The sequence below is a fragment of the Anser cygnoides genome, chromosome 2 (genome assembly GCF_040182565.1).
Source record: "Anser cygnoides isolate HZ-2024a breed goose chromosome 2, Taihu_goose_T2T_genome, whole genome shotgun sequence".
Lineage (NCBI taxonomy): Eukaryota > Metazoa > Chordata > Aves > Anseriformes > Anatidae > Anser > Anser cygnoides.
The window spans coordinates 36,453,833-36,472,525 of NC_089874.1; the positions used below are offsets into that span (position 1 = coordinate 36,453,833).

Below are 18,693 nucleotides of genomic sequence, written 5' to 3' on the forward strand. Positions count from 1 at the left end.
AATTCATTAGCAATAAAAATTTATCCTTTAAATAATTATGTTGTTTCAGTTGCCATAGGAAAACAACACTGATTTAGCCGGGCTTTTAACCGATTCCGCCTCGGAATTTAATTTCCTCCGTTGTCAGTGCCTACGCGCAGCAGCCCAGGCGGTGCCTCGCCAACCTCGCCGCCTGCACGCAACAAAGCGGCGAAAAGGAGGAAAAACAAAAAAGCTCGGCACGCGGCTTGGCGCTGCCATCATAAACAGCCCCCGGGCCGGGCGTTTTAATTAAGCGCTGCACGGCCGGGGCCGGTGGCTGGCTGGGCCAAGCGTTTCCCACGGCGAGCAGGGTCCCTGGCCCTGGGCTCCACGTCAGGTGTAGGAGCTGCAACACGGCTGCAACCCGAGCCGGCGGCGGCGCCTCGCTCCCTCCGGGCAGCTGGCCATGGTGGTGGCACTGCGCGGGGGAAGCACGCAGCACCGTGCTTTGATCCGCGAGAGGGCTCTTGCTTGCATTAAAAAAGAAAAAGGAAAAAGACCGGGGTGGTTTTGCACAATAATAAATTTAAATATTTGATCTGAAAAGGAAACACAAATGTTTAAGCACATTTGCATCTAACCTGTGGCCTGTTTCGGGGTACGACAACCCAGCCACTGGACTCAGAGAAGTATCTGAAGGTACTATTAAAAGAGCTCCTGGTGACCTGGTTCCCCGAGCTCTGCCAGGGAGCTGCCCTGTGCGTGGGAAAGGGGCTGGGATGCTCTGCTGGGGTACGCTGCTCTTTTGGGGGACCGAGCAGAGCAGCTCAGCACACATGCCGGCGGCCTCGCCGCTTCTTCTAGCGCTCAGGAGGCAGATCCAGCACCCCACGTTGGTACTCACAGGAGAAATGCCAGAGTAGGACTTCACAAGTCTGAATAGCAAAGTGCTGTCCCCACATTCAGCGACACGCACGTCTCTGAGATGAAGTGTCTGAGTATCTGGAAGCAAAGGCTGACAGAGAAGCACTTGCTTTCTGCAAGGTGTTGTACGAATACACCGTATTATTACTGTAACTAAATACTAGTTCTGCAACAGCGAAAACCTGCCTTCTCCACCTCTCTCCTCTGGCAATGTTCTTTCTGAGTCTCCTTGCTAGCTCACTGCTTTTTACCAAGCCAGCTGCATCACAGAGCTCTCACGCTGAGACCCTGCCTAGTTGTAGCTCAGCCCAGCCGAGAACCAGTGCTGCATCCTCCCACAGACCAGGTAACATCTTCCCAGCGCTGCCCCTGCCCTCGCATGCAGCACGCGTGCTCCAGTCCCGGCCCCCAAAGCTGTTCCCTCTGTCCTCACTCCAGCAGCTGTACCAAAAGGCTCACTTCATCTGTGCCACCCCTAGTAGATTAAAAAATGAAACAAAACAACACAGAAGCATGGAAAGAATGCTACAGTTATGTTTTTTTTTTTTTTTCCTGGAATTTTCCACACTGAGACTATGCCACTGCCCCTCAAGCAAGAGGTGGGCTCCACTGGTGGAGAAGGACACCACGAGGCACAGCTGGCAGAGACTGCCCTGTCAGAGCCAGGTGTTACATAAAATTACCAGTTAGGAAAAGGCAGAAATTATCCAGGCTCACAAAACTATGCCAACAAGTTATTTTCCTTTCAATTTTTATACTGCGTTTAAACAAAAGCCATCGCAAGTGAGATGGCTGGCTGCACCACCTTATTTGCCAAAGGAAAACACGCACTAAAAGGGATTATGATTACTGCTATAATCTCTTTGTAGTGTAATGAAGAGCAAAGTCGTGCCATCAAGACTTGCTCTACCTCTTCCTCCAGCCGGTTTTGCTACTGAAGGCAGTGAGAATGCTGCTTAACCCTACAGCAAAGACCTGACCTCTTGAACGCCTATCTTCTACTCTTCGTTCTTCCAGCAGATGAAGTCAGCACTTTAAATAGCTCAAAAGCATCTGGCAGGGAGTTAATCATCTGACAGTCTAGAACCGACAAGATCCCAGTTACCCTGCTGAGGATCAGGAGCCTTATCTTTTAGGCTTGTGGAGCCTACTTGATATTGATGCCACTGCGGCCAAGACCCAATTCTACCTTTTGTGTCCATGCATTCATTCTACCGTGAGATTTACAGAGGAATTTTTTCCTCAACTTCACATGAATCTTGGTTCTAGCAGGTGCACATCATTTGTAGTTGTTTGATGTGTTAAATCTAAAGACTTCTGTAGTGTGCACTGGAAAATAAAAAAGACAAAGCTGATTAAAACCAGCACAAACTGTGTGTGCCATTACAATGAATATGATCTATCTTGATCTCAAATCAAGAACATTACGAGTTCTTCCTTTCTCCTCCCAAGAAAAAAAGCAAAACAAAACATCCTTGCCAATTGCTTTTGTGACCAGAAAGCATACATTCAAGTATACAATGAATAACTAAGAGCAAACAGCTTACTGCAGCGGGAAGCAACATAGCTAGTGTCACCGAAAGTTCACGGTTGTTCCAATGATCTCTCATAAAAATTCAGCTTCACACTTTGTCCCATGCGGGACTCGCAGTTTGTATTTCACAGAACCAGTTTTATGAGAGCACTTCTTATGTTAAGAAGCTTGCATTCCCATATACCGTGACAGCTTCCTTGATTTAAAAAAAAAAAAAAAGTGAATTATTAATGTTATGTGAATTTTGGTCTACCACTAAAGCACATTTTCAGATTTGTCAAAGTCCTTCCCTACATGTCCATGGATGCACCCAGCCTCCCACCGTGCTCACCAGCAGGGAGAACATTCCCACAGCTGACACTCGCTGGTGATCCGAGGGCATAGAGTCATTCGAAACAAAATATTCTTCCTTTACAGAAAGCACAGGAAATAAATGCTATGAGCAATGAAACACAAAGCAGTTAAATAACATGTGTCACAGCTGCTAGGCAAGTCTTTACTTTAGGGGCTGCAGCAGGACCAGGAGCTGCTATGGGTGGCACAATGCACTGGGCTCTGGAAACCGCAACAAATTCCCAACATTGGATCATCCAACGAGCCTAAGATGGGGTTTCCTTAGCTTGCTTTTTCTTTTGGGGGTTGGGAGGAGAAGGGAGCTAGAGGACAGAAAACGTTTTTCAGCCTTGGTGACATGTCCATTCAGATTAAGTTTTTGTATTTCCAAAACCATTTTAATCACTGATGTTCACAAAAAATGATGTGTGCACGTGGAATACAAGAAAAAAAAAGAACAAAAAAAGGGGGTAGCTTAAGCAGATGAGTGCGTAGTGCTGGTATTTTAGACTGCCAATGCATATTGGGGTTTGGATTAAGCCCCTTCATGAAGTGAGTGCTAGGTTCCCCGTGGTGAGGCTGGACTTTTGTCAGCCAGGCACAACGCACACCGTTGTCTTTGCTCTTACCCCAGCCAGCATCTCTGAACCTCGTTCCCGAGCGAGAGGCAGATTTGCTCTCCGAGCCAGCTGAATGCTTGGCAGCCCTGCTGTCACTTGAGGGAGCCGCTTGAGATGGTTATGGTTTGTCAAATGGGCGCCTGCCAAGGCTGGCAGAGACCTCCATCCCTCAGTGCGATCACAAAAGAGCCATCAAAACAGCAATTACTGCTTATTACTGACTTGGACCCTCATGAAGCTGTGGGGACGCGAGGGGCATGCCTCGGGGATGCTGCCAGCCCCCGCGCAGCGGGTCCCGGTGGCTGTGTGGTCTGCGGTGCCGCTGCCGGGCAGCGCGCCCGTGCCAGCTCCACCCGCGTCCTGCCCTTCCTCACAACGCTAGTCAGAGCAGGATTTGGCCAGAAAAATGGCTTCTGGAGTACCCGCCCTTCCTTCCAGTCCTCTCCACGCAGAGATCAAGTGTCAGGCACTAAATAACGAGCTGTTTAGGAACGAAGACTATTTAGAGGAACTAATTTTCTATTGTTTCTGGCTGCTGCAAGGCTCAGTTAGTGAATAAGCACCACGAGCATTTCAAAAATGTGCCTCGTGTAACGATGTGCATACGGATTCGAATACAAAGAGCAATATGACTTTCAACATTATTTAAACGCACAAAGTACTTAAAAAATGGCTCTAGAGAATTGTTAGACAAAAAATGACTTTTTCTCGTTTGTTTGCCTCAATTGAAGAGTAGCTTTCAGCCACCAGGATCTGCTCCACTGAGGGGGAACGTTTAAGCAGGCAAGGAGGTGTTTAGGGGTGTCTGGACATCCTCTCAGAGGCACTCGAAGTAGCCGTAGAAATGGCAACTGCAACTTGGATAGTCATAGAGAGGGTCTGAAAAGCTGGTCTGAATTGTGGTACCTCAACCAGTATCGACCCACAAATACAGCAATGCACCCACTGACAACCTTAGTGCTTTACATAAAATGGTAGATTGGTCTATTCCCGAATTTTAATGCACCTTTAAGGTTTAATTTAAATGCTCAGCGTAAGCACATGCTGTGTTTTAAGTGACCTAAGATGCGTTCGGTCTTACTAAGTCTGAATCTGCTTTGGAAATCACAGGAAGACCTCAGATCCTGGAGGCGTAACAGAAGTGCACGCTGTATTTTCACGTAGAACGATTTCAGCTGAGCAAGTCTACTTGGGAAATCACTCCAAAATCCTGGAGCTAAAGCTAGGAAAATAACAATGGTAAAAAATAAACATCATGCTTTTTAATTGAAGTATTATTAGTATGGTATTAGTATTACATATTCTTATTTGCTCTCGGTAAAACTGGCAGCTCCTTCCAAATTAGATCTGTTCAACTTTCTGGGCTACAAAAAAATCAAAGCTTATCAAGGTAGGGTTAAAAAAATTCTGCTAGAGCCAATATAGGGGTAAGGTGGATATCTGTCTTTGTATAAATGTGTCTTGATATACACATACCAAAGGGCACTCTTTGAAAGTAAAACACAGAAAATCCCAACCCAGCGATTACAAATCCATTACGAGCAGTTTGCACACCCCTATAAACAGATACGCTGTAACTTACTGAATGTATAAATGCAAATAAAACATATATGCAACAAGCTGAATAAAAAAAAAAAATCTCTATTTTCAATTAGTAGTGAAACAGCAACTAATCACAAAAACATGCATGTAAAGAACCAATTCTGGCAAAAACAGTCAACTGATACCGTGGCATATGTTTTGGAGAACAGGACTTTCTGAAAACGCTGCAGAGGTGCTAAAGCAAATTGTTGTAATGTCACTGCACAATGTGCTGTTGAGGTTTTATGGTCACACTGCGCCAATAGTCTCGGGAAGTTATTTTGCATTCTTATATAAACTTTTTTTCCCAATCCTGTTTTCCACAAAAAAGGGCTTTCAATAATGTACAATCTTCTGTTTATACGTAGTACAGGAAAAACACGATAAACCCAAGAACACAATCTCGACTTTAAACATATTTTAAATGTAGATTTCTACAACTTCGTATAAACAAGAATAAGCTATTAAACGCTCACCAAAAGAGAGCATAAGCTTCCTGTAATTAAACGGCAGTGTTTTACATGGCAATTTTTTTTTAAATCATGAAAATAAAAAAGTAAATAAATAAATCAATCCAGCAGACCCCTCCCAACTCAAGGCTTAACCTGTAAATTAATGTAGCAGCAATAAAACCTGTGCCAGCTGGAATCCTTTCTTTCTCTGGCTTTGGCATGAGCCACACGAGCAGGTATACGTTTGAAGAAAAACAAAGCAGGACATTTTCCACCTTTAGTCACGGGATGTTAATTGAACTCTGGCAAATGTTTAAAGATAGTCTCAAAATGTTCAAGAAAGAATTAAAACCAGTTGGGGCTGAGAAAAAAAATAAATCCATCCTTCTTCCCCCTTTCTCTCCCCCCAAAACATCTGTTCCAAACTTATACTCCACAAACCACAGCGAAGAACATCCATAATTAATGTTATTTTGGCTTTTTAGTTGCTAGGCCTGCACTCTGAGGTTACAGATACAAAAATACATGTTCAGGGCACCGTTACTGTACTTAAGGACTCTCCTGATGCATATAACAAAAAGGGGCAGTTTTTCTGTTCTTTTTCTTTCCCCTTTTTTCATAAAAAGAAGGAAAAAAATAGAAGCAGTATCAGGAAACAGTTTCATGTTTAAGATAAAGGATTACAATAAAAAGTACCTACATAAATGAACTGCAGTTTATGAAGCTATGAAAATGCATTGGAGACGTGTTTTATAACATCAGGTTAAACATGCTTTACAGCTGCACAAAAGCCATTCAGCCACTTAGAGCACAGGCCATAAAACCTGCAACGCACACAGCCCTCACCTACCCCAACTGCTAGGTGCTTCCCATTTCTCAGCGTGCAACCCCAAAAAGGATGCACCAAGCTGGTGCAACCAAGGGGTTGAACCGTGCTAACCCCTCCGGCGGCTGCCTGCCCGTGGAGGACCACGGTGTAGTGAAGCTGCAGAGACCCGAGGCGGCTCAGCACTCTTTAAGCAGTTTGGGGTAGGAGGAATTTCACGCCCTGGGAGGATTACAGACCCTTGCCCAGCAACGAGGGAGGCAATGACAGATTCTCCACGTCAATGCACTGAAGGCTGGGAGGGTTTATTTTGGACAAAAATATACTTAGCACTTTGTTCTACCTGCCTTTAAATGCTCTGACCACCTAGATTTAAGAAACTCCTTAATTTTTGAAAGATAACCCAGAATAACTCAGAAACAATAGCAAGGACTGAGTTCATTACTGAGTGAGGATTTTGTCTTCCTGCCTACACACAAAATCTACAAGAGAGATGTGAACTTTTTATAATTAAACCTATGTTCTTCTTCTGAAAAAGATATTCATTTTTAACATCCAAACATAAGAACACATTCAGTAGGGAGTCATGTCTCCCGTCTCTTCTTTTGATAAAACAAAATCTGCACTACCTTTGGTATGCTGTCACAAACCTTTCTTTGAAGCTATCACAGTTTCAATCAGGTGCATGAAACACGTTAGCAGGTGTGAGTTGTTTCAGATGATATATCACTGGCCTACGGTTGAAATTAAAGTACATTTCAAGTTGTTATTTTCCACTGCTCCTTGGCTTCTTGTATCCTTTGGCATTAGAGGCAGAAGTGTTGGGAAACTGCTCTGATTGATGCTGTCTGACTATGTTAAGAAAAACTTCACGAGACAGAGGCTATGCTAGTGTGGAGAAAGCATCAGATCTGATCTTCAGCAAGAGTTAGGGTGGTGTCACTCAACTGCAAGGCCACAACTGCTAAAAAGACAAGAGTATATTTAGTTTTGGGGTCAGCTAGCCCATACCTCGCTTGGTAACATACGAGAGCTAAACCACTGTTTTTCCTGGCATTTTACATCACTTCGGTGATCACGTACTGGCTAACATCAACTCATAATACACTGTTTCCCCTGTGAAATAAACCTCTCTGTGTTTTAAGTCATCAAGTGTGAAATGGTACGTTAGCCCTTGCTTTTTTCTACTTCTGATTTGCTTTGGCTAAAGTGCAAGGAAAACTCAAACATTTGCTTAAGTTTCACCATCTTCAGCACATTGAAGTGCTGGCCTAAGTAAGTAGGATTTTTTTCTGCTAGGCACCGTAAAAACTTTGAAAACCCTGACTGCTTTCAGTATGCAGACATACAGCACTAGTATAGCTGGCGTGTTTTCTTCAGTTCACTCTCTTCTGTACTAGAATGGTGCATATAAATCCCATTCAATCTCGCAGTGTAGTGTTTTATGTGAACGTGTGCATACATGTATATATGTATGCATATACAGATACACATTTCAAATAAGCACCTAAAAGTTCCCTGTGCTCAACTCCAGCTTCCAGCTTTCTGAAATACATTTGTGCTTTCAGTTAGTAATTTTTAAGGTAATTAGCACATTATTCATAAATCTAAATAGTTTTTTTTTTTTAAACTTTCCACCAATTGGCCCTTGCAGTGTAAACACACAAACCTGAATGCTGTCATTGTTAACCAGAACCACCGAAGTTCCTTTTTGAGTGTCAAGCTATTCCTACATTAAACCAATTATGCCACAAGCCATGAAAGGCAGTAACATTTAGACAACATGCATTCTACAAAACCGGTGGCTTTTTTTTTTTTTTTTTAACACATTTGGGCAAAGAAAGATCATGTACAATGGAGGCACTTCTATACCAAAAACAAACCCCAAAAGATAATCTTTACTTTCAGCTTATTGTACAATTTCTGTTCTTGACCCTGTTAAAAATGGTTTGCCAGGTTAGACTACTAAGATGGGGATTATAAAACAGTTCCTGCACTTGGAAGTACTTTAAATCTATGAGCCATGGTTCTATTACTACTTTGTAGCTCAAAAATCAAAACTAGTGATGATTTTATGAGTTGCTATAGTCTAGACAACATGGTTATTTTTCAATGAAATTGTTCCTCAGGGAGAGTACTGTGAAAACTCCCATACAATTAATTACAGGTATGTGCAACTAAGATACAAATCTACTGCACAGTAGCTCTACATTTGCTGGCGCATTTTATGTCTGTATCAAGCAAGAATGCTCCAAGCAAACTGGGAAGAGGAAATACAACGAACAGGTAACATGCAAAGCTACCCAAAGTGAAGGAGATAAGTAGGATGTGACGTGAAATTTTTGATGCACCTTCTCCTCTAGCGAGACACAGCACAAAATCAGAAGACTGAGTCAATCTTTCCAGAACATTTTCTTACAGAAAACCGTGTTCAACACATTCTTCCTGCCAAGTTAAAGAGAAAATCAGAAATTTAACAGAATTTTAAGGGAAACTCACCCATAAAGCAGGAAAAGAAAGAACAGAAAGTGCAGAAGAAAGCTACAAGAAAAACTGTGAATAAAAAAAAAATAGCCTTCATGTATTTTCTCCTCATAGCACAGCCCTATTTTCCTCTATTAGCTATTTAAAATAATTTGATTTTCTAAATGCAGTGTAAACCTTTTTGTACTTCAGTTATAAATTGGTTTAGGATGAAGTTAAATAAAGGACTAAGCAGGGGAGGTCATCATGGTATGTGTCCCTGTGAAAACGTGATAAAGCGTAGTTACAGGAGAATCCCCATCATCCTGCTCCATCTTTACACGGTTACAACCTGGGATCAGTGGGAATCCCAAACCTCTGAAAAAGTAAGAGGTAATTTAGAGAGCTTCCTCACTCTGCTCTAGCAAAACGTGTCACCGTTACCAAGCACCTGCAGGGGGAGAAAGAGTGAAGCAGCCCATAGACCCTCCGGCCAAAAACATCAGCGATGGATCTGACTTCTGCAGAAGAACAAGCTCAGGGCAGCCCGCCAGCCAGGCAGTTTGCAGCTTTTGGTCCAGACTACAACTTCCCACAGGTCACAGAGACACTGCTGTGCTGCAGAAAACTTCCCCCGTTCCTCCTTGCAAACACTTCTCCAACACTCCTCTTTCACCTGGTCCGTCCTCAGCTGAAAGGAGCTGCCTCTGGGGAGTTCCCAGCTCACTGTAAACCAAACCAAACCAGTTAACTCCTGCAGGGCAGATGGGGGCTGTGGATTGCAGAGCGCTTAAAGACTCCAGTTTTGCCTGAGAGACAATAACAAAACAAAACAAAACCAACACCACATGGGTGCCTCCCTGGCACCCTGGTAAGAAAAACTGCCATCAGACCTAGGCCAGCTCTCATCCTTCTTTTTAAGGTCCAGCCAAACCACAGAGCAGGTACCTAGGTACCCAGGTAACACAGCTGCATTTCATTAAATGACAAAAACTTTTGTCCTGTCTGTATTTTAGGCCAATCCCTTTCCTTTCTGCATACCCATTCCACCTCCCTTCCTGACTCCTGACCCTCAGCAACACCTTGTTGCCAGAGTTCCCTCTTCAATCTCGCTGGATGTTGTTGCTTATCTCCAGCGATCGGGACGAGAAATTAATCTGTCACTGGAAGTTACTTTTACCTACTGCCACTGCTTTATTAGAATTCCGTGAGAATTTCAACAGAAATTGGAATTTCTAGAAATTTTTCTTAGGAAATAGGAGCAGCAAGTCAGAGCAGTCCTGTAACTCCAGTCACTTTGGTGGTCACTGTAAGAGGACATCAAGATATCTGTGCAGATTTGACTAAGTGGTCTTGGCCTTCATGACAATTTCAACCTGCTAGATTTGGGGCTTTAAGATGAGTTATTAATTACTGTTTGCCACACAGTCATTCCCAAGCACATGACAAAAGCACTGGTGCTGTGCATGTGATAGAAAATCATCTCTGCTCCAGAGATCCTCCAAGCCCAAGTTTCCCTATGTCCTGAGAATATATATATATATATATTATATATTATATTTATATATAAAATATATATGTTTTGGTGTGCTTTTGCCAGTGAGTAACCAACATAACACATTCTTGCCTCTTTAAGGAACCTGTATGGCCATTTGACAGGAGATGACTGCTGGAAAGACAGATCTCTTTGTGAAGTACTCAGTCAAACACACACAGCAATAGGCATTTGTGCATTTTTCGCTCTGTGGGAAGAAAGAGTTGGATATGTACAAGGTTAAAGCCTGGCTCCCTAGAAGTCAGGGAAATGTGGCATCAAGCTCTGAAAAAACTACCTCTTTATAGCTGTTGCTGGGAACAAATCCCACCTGTGCTAAGAAAATGCCTATAGGAAATAATTGCACTTTTACTTATTATTTTTCATTGTTATTGGAAACCTCCCACCATAGCTTTATTCCTTAAGGCAGAAACTAGAAACTACCCCAGATTTTACTTATTATTCATGCTCAGGCGCGACCTCAGCCAAAAGCTTGTGCTAAAATCTCATACCAACTCTCAGCACACACATATATTATAGTCAACTCATATGTAGATCAACTGTTTAGCACAATGCCCCTCATTATTTTTTTAATTATTATTTATGCATTTACTTTTTACAAGAACACCCATAAGGCTCTGTTAGAATAGACGCCTCAGACTGCTAAATGCTGGGCAAACACATGTATATATTAATTAGCGTGCAGGACTAATATAGGCCCCCAAACCTGCAATTAGATGGAACCATTTTGGCTCCAATAATTATAAACAAAGTTCTCTTTCGTCATCTGCACAGAAAATGTGAAATCTTGGCACCAGTGGAGTCCCTCGGAGGGAAGCTTTGCCACAGACCACAATGCAGTTGCCTCAAGATATTTTATCATATATTTTATCGTCCTTTGCAGGCCTGAAATACCGAACGCATTCAGACAAACTTCCATTATGCTAGAGAACAGAATTTGGTCTGGTCTTCATTTTGCGAAGCATGGCTTAGTTATTTGCTCTTTCTGTTTATACAAGAGTGGGTCTATATATCTAATTTTTTAATAAAAACATACCATACAAGTTCTTCAGTCTTCAGAACGAGCAATTAAGCGAGTAGAAACTTCTGTCAATCTGAACAACTAATGAGATGGTTCCTCAGACATCTGAAAGCGTGTTTTTTCAAGTTACAGTAGAACTTGGTTGGTTCGTGCTTTACTACGTTAGACACCCCGTAAGTCATACACACAAAAATGTAGCACTCAACCCGCCTCTCAGCGACAATTTAATAAAAGAGCCCTGGGATTTGATCTCGTATTTCTACTTTTCATTATTTTTTCAATTACATCTGCATGATACTATAATACATTAATGTAAGGTGTAATAATTAAACCTGAGCATTTCAAAGATGCTAATTCAGGTGAAGATTTTTTGAAGTGAATGGCTAAAGTTAGGGTTTTGTGCTTATATAAATTTTTGAGTTTGCAAGTCTGCAAAGTGCAGGAGACTTTATTCCACTCTGACAAAACACTTGTGAAATGCTCAGAGTGAGGCATTCACCTCCTCAGTGGGCAGTCTGTTGCTTATCACCAATCCTGTGCTTAAGTGTGTAGGAGCTGAATTTGTAGCATGATTTAAAAAACAAAACAAAACAAAAACCAAGCAACCCATCAACTTGTACTTGTTTCCACTGACTTGATTGTCCTGATTCCCAAGGCTAATTTCAAACACATATAAAATCTTAATAATGGAATATTTTGCAGCATACTGTCCTTAAAAAAAAGCAGCAGACCACAAAAGAGCAAGCTCCCTCTACAAATATCAGTATTGAGGCAATCTTCATGGCTCAAAGAAAAAGCTGTTGCGGATTATCAAATGAATAGCGGATTTAATGGTTCACAGTCTACTCTGATTCACCCTAACATGGAGTTCAGAAATACCACCTGCTGACAGAAACTAAAGAGATTCTGATATAAATAGCAGTTCTGCTCCAAATTCAGATTCATTTGGCTACACATTGACAGGACAGCCATAAACAGAAAAGGTTCGAACACTGAATTCCTCCTCCTTTCAGTCCTGAGTTCATTCTGGGGGGAGGAACCCAGTTATTTTACATTTCTACTGTCCACTTGAAACTTACAAAGTAGCTTAGCTGCACAGATCTTTCTTTGCTGGACTCTGTTTAACGTGCTGTTATGGCACTCTGCACAACAGCTGTCTGTGCCATATGATTACTTCATTGTTGAAAGCATAACATATGGAAACTGTACTAAAACGTTAGTTGCTTTGATACCTATGAAGAGGAATGAGCTTTGGCATTACAAAAAGACAACGTATTTTTCAAACAACTTCGAGTAACAAAAATTAAACACACGTTTAGAATCTAAACCATATTAGTTTCTGGCATGTCTCTCGCTCCGTTTCAGTGCCCAGTTCCAGTGCTGGTTACTGTTGCGTTTTTGATTGCTATTACCAGCAAACAATGGGTGGCTTGCTTTTATCTTCTGCATTCTCAGAAAATGACTAGGTCTAAGAGAAGGCCCTTGGGATTCCTTCATGCGTTATCCACAGAGGAAAATGCTATACAGGCGAATTGTATACGTAATATCTCATGTCACTGAGATAATACTACTTGAGTTAATCAGGCTTATTGGGAAACCCCCCAAATTGCCACACACTGTTTTGCAATCTTCCTCAAACCAAAGCTTCCAAAACAGATGAGTCCCTGGTGGACCAGAAGCAAGGTGGATCCTTACAGATTCATTTCTGAGTCCCAGTTGCCTTTGATGAGAGGAGAAAGGAGATCCTAAATTGTAACACAGAGTTTCCTCTCCTTTAAATTAGTCACCCGGAGAGGGAACAACGAAGCTCTAAATTATTTCATCAGTAGCAACGCTCGTTAACATGAGAAGGAAGCTGTAATTTTTTGGTCACTGTTTGGCCAGGAGTTGCATTTGAATACTGAAGCAAATCCAGCTGAATAAGAGGAAAAATTAATGGTCCGAATTGTAAAAGTCTATTAACTTTATTGCACAGAAGCTTATACATACATGATTTTAATCTTAGAAGATATTCTGTAACGGTGTAAGTGGGGAACGATTCACCTGAATCTAAATCCACAACAAAACCAAAGACATTTAAAATCGTTGTACAGATTTAAGAATTCCGTCATGCTGGGTATCAAAAGTACTTTTAATTACAACAGGCTCTGAAAATACACACTAGCTGAGGTCTGACTTTTTTTTTTTGACTGAAAATATATTAAATTTCACTTCCTGTCTTTAAGTCATGTACCGTATTTTAGAAAGACATGGTTCACCACTGGTAAGATTTATTAGAAAAAAAAAAAAAAGCCCATTTCACACGGTATGTTCTAACTGGCTGAAACAGTGCAGTTTTAGGATTACTGACAAAGCTACAAAGCAATGTTGAATACCCTCAGATGGTAAATATAAGGGTTTTCTGCATGAACAGCACTAATATGAAAGCCTCAGAGTTCTCTTTATGTCTAAAAATATTTCTATTTTGAATCTTTGGGCATATTTGATTATAATATCACTCTTTAGATCTTAGATTCGTTAAACGCTAAAGGCAATTCTACAAAGTGTTTTTTCCACCAAATTAAAAATAATTATTGATTTCATGTTGTACTTTAAAAAAATAGAAAGAAAGAAAAAGAAAAGAAGGAGGTCGAAAAGTTAGAAGTTTTCTGTGGGTGGGAAATTGGGTCACTTTTGTAAATGCTGAGATTGGGCTAGTGCAAGTTTCAAAGAAGTTGGCCGTAATATAGAGAAGTAAAACCTTCCTCATGCAGTCAGTCAAAAAGGACTGCACATATACGACTCCCCAGAAAGGCATTTATCCTAATTAATAAGATAAACCAATAGTTAGCCAGCTATTTAAATGACAGCTGCAAATCAAAATGGGCCTTGCCAACTCTCTCCTAGGGTCAGCTCTGACCACCCACGAGAACTTCGCCCTTTCATCTCCTTTACAAGTGGAAGGACTGACAGACGGCTGCAGCTATTGCAGCCAACCACAGCATCCTCAGCGCTTGCTGCCAGGACTCGCTGCCATCAGCTGCCCAACGTGATCAGGCAGTAAGTACGTTTATAAACCTATTAAAACTGCATAAATGTTATACCTTGTAATCTATTAAAATCAAAATAAACAGGAAAGGAGGTCTGAGAGCCAATTTCTTCAGAGCAAAATGCAATGCCAATTATGAGGTTTTCAAATATTCCAGCCTTTTTTTCTGGGGGGGATGTAGGGGTGAAAGGGACAAGACTTAGGGTCGAACCATTAAAAAGCCAGTTGGTAGTGTTAAACCCTTTCTTTAAGATTTATAAGAAGGCCAAAAATTCACTCCAGGCTTAAATCTAGAATCCCAGGCCTGGAATCATTAAGGAAAAAAAAAAAAAAAAGAAAAAAAGAAAAGTTTTCATAAAGATGAAAATCATACAGAAGAAAAACAAACAAACACAAAACAGTGGTTTCAGATGAGTTCTGATTTTTGGCACTTCTTCAATGCAAAAGTGGCTTTATTTTATTTTATAAGTCTGAGACTCATTACTATGAATTACTTTTGTAACTAAAATCGGGACCAGGTTATTTTTTTATAACGAATTACCAATAAGTCACTATCATTGAATCTTTTCTAAAGCTTTTCAGTATGAACAGATATCATAGTTTTCAAAGGAATGTCAATGCTCTGACTTACGCTCAAAAGCCAGGAAATTAGGGGTGGAAATTTCATCTGTGAGCCACACAGATGTATAAAAATGTTTAAGAAATTAACAGCGTATGTTAAAGATGCAATGTCAGCCCCATTTTTATCCATAACTAGACTTCATCAGCTTTGTGGCTTTAAAATTGACATTTAAAAATAAAGGCAACACAAGTTTCTGTGACTTAATTGAGCACTTCTTAAATAAAGAGATATTTCAATGTTTGCAGAATGTTAATGCCTTTCCAAAATAAGCTATGTGCTGCTGCTACTTAGCTGTATTTCCCTCGCACCCTAAGGAGTCTATTACTGATGGAAGCCATTTCTTTCACTAAATCCTGCCCGCGAATCCTAACAAGAGCTTTAAGCCTACTAAACAACGTCTCCTGGGAGACACTATTGTTGCAACAAAAAATGGAAGAAATTTCTTAAAGTGAACGTTACACAATTATTAGAGGACGTAGGTCTTCGGAAGAAGAGAAAACTTGGTATAGGAGAGGGAACAAAAAGCCAAATGTACGCAGAGAGCACATGCCAGTCACCCCTGAGGGAGCAGAGGGGAGGTATAGAAAATTAACTGCTGCATTTCTACTTCCCACCAAAACCACAAATGGGCCATTTCAGGGGACTAACACATACAGAGCTTGCAGATAAATACGTGTCTACCTCATTACCTGGGAAGAGCCTTCAAGAGCACACTTCTTTGCTGAATATTTCTGCTTCTACATGAATAATCCCATTTATACAGAAGAAGGTGCTGTACATACGCATGCAACGTTTGCAGCATGTATGTGTGTCAGCTTGGAAACTGCTCAGCTCCGTCTGCGAATTTGGCCCATAGTCTTTTGGCACAGATTTTTACTGCTAAACTTAAACATTCTCTGCAGCCAAGCCACCTTGAACTGTTTCTTATCAAGTTTCATAAGCAAAGTGGGTTCGAGTCTGGTCGATATGTGGATGGGAGATCATTATATGAAATATATTCAGCTTTGCTGAAAAAAGACAACAGCAGCTTGACAGCATCAGGCAATGGCAGGACTTAGCTGTAAGGACACAGACAGAGATGACAGATTCAGACAGCTTCATCCAAGACAAGACTACCACCACATCTAGCAAAGCCAAGACAAGCAGCAAACCTAAACAGAGGATACTGAAGTACAGGTCTGAAGGATGAGAACAATAATTATATTTGGATTATACCAGTTAACATCAACCCAGACGACAAGCTGTCAGACAATCTAAGGAAGAACATCCTCTTTGTAGTCTGAACTCACCAGAACCCACGTTTACCTGTATTCAAAGATGAGTTAACAGGATTTGCTAAGAGTACAAATCAAACAGGATTGCACAGAAGGAACACAGCAATATTTTTCATCTTCACTAGATGCAGCGTGGGGCTCGAAGGCTGTGTAGGAACTGAGAGGCTGAAGTGCAGGATGATTTACATACTTTGTCTCCCTGAAACGGATCTTGCCTAGCTATCCTTGGTTTTATCACCTTGCTAGTCGATTGCCATATATATTTGCACTCGAGGGAAAAAAATTCACACCAGCCAACAACAGACATGTGAACTGCTTATCTAGAATTAGCCTGCTTGCCTTCCTGGGCTCCCTCTGCAGGCATGGCACAGGAAGGAGGAGAGAGAGAAACTCAGTCGCAACAGGACTGAGCACCTGACCTATGCATCACAGAATCACCAAACTGTTAGGGCTGGAAGGGACCTCTGGAGGTCATCTGGTCCAACCCCCCTGCTCAAGCAGGGGCACTCAGAGCAGGTTATATGTTTATATATGTTTATATATATATATATATATATATATATATGTAACGTTATAACCATCACCGAGAACAAACTCCTACACCAAGCCAACACTGGGAAAAAAAATCTATAGGTATCAGAAAAATCTCAAATCTGACTATTTTAGGTCCAGAAAAACTTTAAAGATGGCAAAAATGGTAATTCTGGGGTGAGGCTGCTGAAATATAACTCAGTTGATAGCTAATTAAAAAAAAAAGACCTACGAGAAAGAATATCTATTTTATATGTGGTTTTTGCTACTAGGCTATTCCAAATCCTAACCTTGTAATATGGCTCCAAGGGGGAAACCGGAACAAAGGATGCAGAAAGTGGAAGCTGGTATTATTTATAACTTGGCAAGCAGGACTCTGTTAATCCAGAAACTCACTTGGCCAAAACAAGCTTATTCTCCTAACTACAGGTAAAACAACGTTCCGAATAACTTTAGAAGTTTGAAAATATATATATATAATAAAAATAGATTTTTTTTTAGTAGACTTTTTTTTCTTTCGTGCTTGATATAGCATATTTCAAAGATCAGATAGTTAACCAATGTTACTGATAAATATGCAAAGTCGTATTACCTAACCACATCATAAATTAGGCTGCTCAGTAAGAGCTGAACAAAAAGCAAAGCAAAAGAGAAAGGAGAAATTCCTTCACATCTGTAGTAAAGGAAGTGAATCAGTTCATTCCAAATGGGAGATAATTAACGAATTCTTACTTCCTAAATTTCCTGTATTACATTAGGACTTCATCATTTAACTGTACTCAACATGTTTCCCTTTTTCATACCCCAGGGACATACTGAACAAACGACTTGTTTCAGAACTTCCAAACAGAGTGTCTCAACTACAACTTTTCCACTTAATCATTAATATCAAAATGTTAACTAGCTTATGCAAAACACATGGCAAGGCAGTTTATTAAGGCAGGGATGCTCATGCTATTTCCTAGTAAGAAGAATATGTTGAGCCTATTTATTACAAAATAGCATAGATAAACGTGTCTATCTTTTTAGAAGAAAAAAAAAGTTATTTAACCTGGAGCGTATCACCACTGCCTGACAAGATCTCTACCTAACGTAAGCCAGAATGACTTGGGCCACAAGATCTGGTTTAACACAGAAAGCAAATTTCAGTTTCTTCAGTTCCTTGAAATTTTAATACCTGGGAGAACCAGAGGAAGACTTGGTTTTGAAGAAAACACAGATCACTTTTTTCATGTATTGCTTTTTATTTACATTTTTTTTAAAGCTTAGTTTCTTAGAGGATGTCATGTCTACACAAAGACTACAACTGAACATTACTACGAGTCTATCCATGATGATTTTTCATTCTGCTGACTAATTTCAACCAAAACTGCAAAAGATGCTAATAAACAATTCATGGAAATCACCCACTACTCAGTGGATGAAATATATTAATATGTCCAATAAAGAGAAGATAGAGGAGTTCAGCACTTAAGTATTCTATAATCTGTGTGAGAAAAATTATCTGTGAATTCAGCCCTCTCAATGCCTAAAGCTTTTCTGTTTTACTTTTAGGGGATCTTCTTCCTGATGCCTCACTACATCTACTGTTCTCCAAAAGCCACACAGAAAAAAAACGCCAGCTGATGTGGGGATAAACAACACAGTATATGCTTACCTGTAGGAGTACTACTACGAAACGAAGAGGAAGGAGTGATTGGAGGGGTAACTGGAGGAGTAAGGCTTCCACTGCTGTGGCGAGGTGGAGTAGATACATTCCCACGGGATACTGTGCTTGACAAAGTCAAAGAGAGTTTTGGCTGAATCTTTTTCTTCAAAGATTCCTGCTCACGTCGAGCTGCATCAGTCATAAATCTAGAACAAGGACAATCATGAGGATGAGAGGCTTGAAACACTATCAGCACACAAGCTATAGGTAAAGAAAAAAAAAAGTATATTTTGCTTTCTGTAGCAAAATGGAGCTTCAAA

At 40.9% G+C, this 18,693-nt stretch overlaps 1 protein-coding gene across 1 annotated transcript in view; it reads right to left on the reverse strand.

Annotated features, from left to right (window-relative positions):
- Nucleotides 1–18,693, reverse strand: part of JAZF1 (JAZF zinc finger 1) — a 190,536-nt gene that overhangs the window by 12,172 nt on the left and 159,671 nt on the right. Inside the window, exon 3 of the mRNA XM_066991859.1 lies at nt 18,383–18,579. Within this exon, the coding sequence (XP_066847960.1) occupies nt 18,383–18,579 (197 nt within the window). The remainder of the gene's footprint in view (nt 1–18,382; nt 18,580–18,693) is intronic.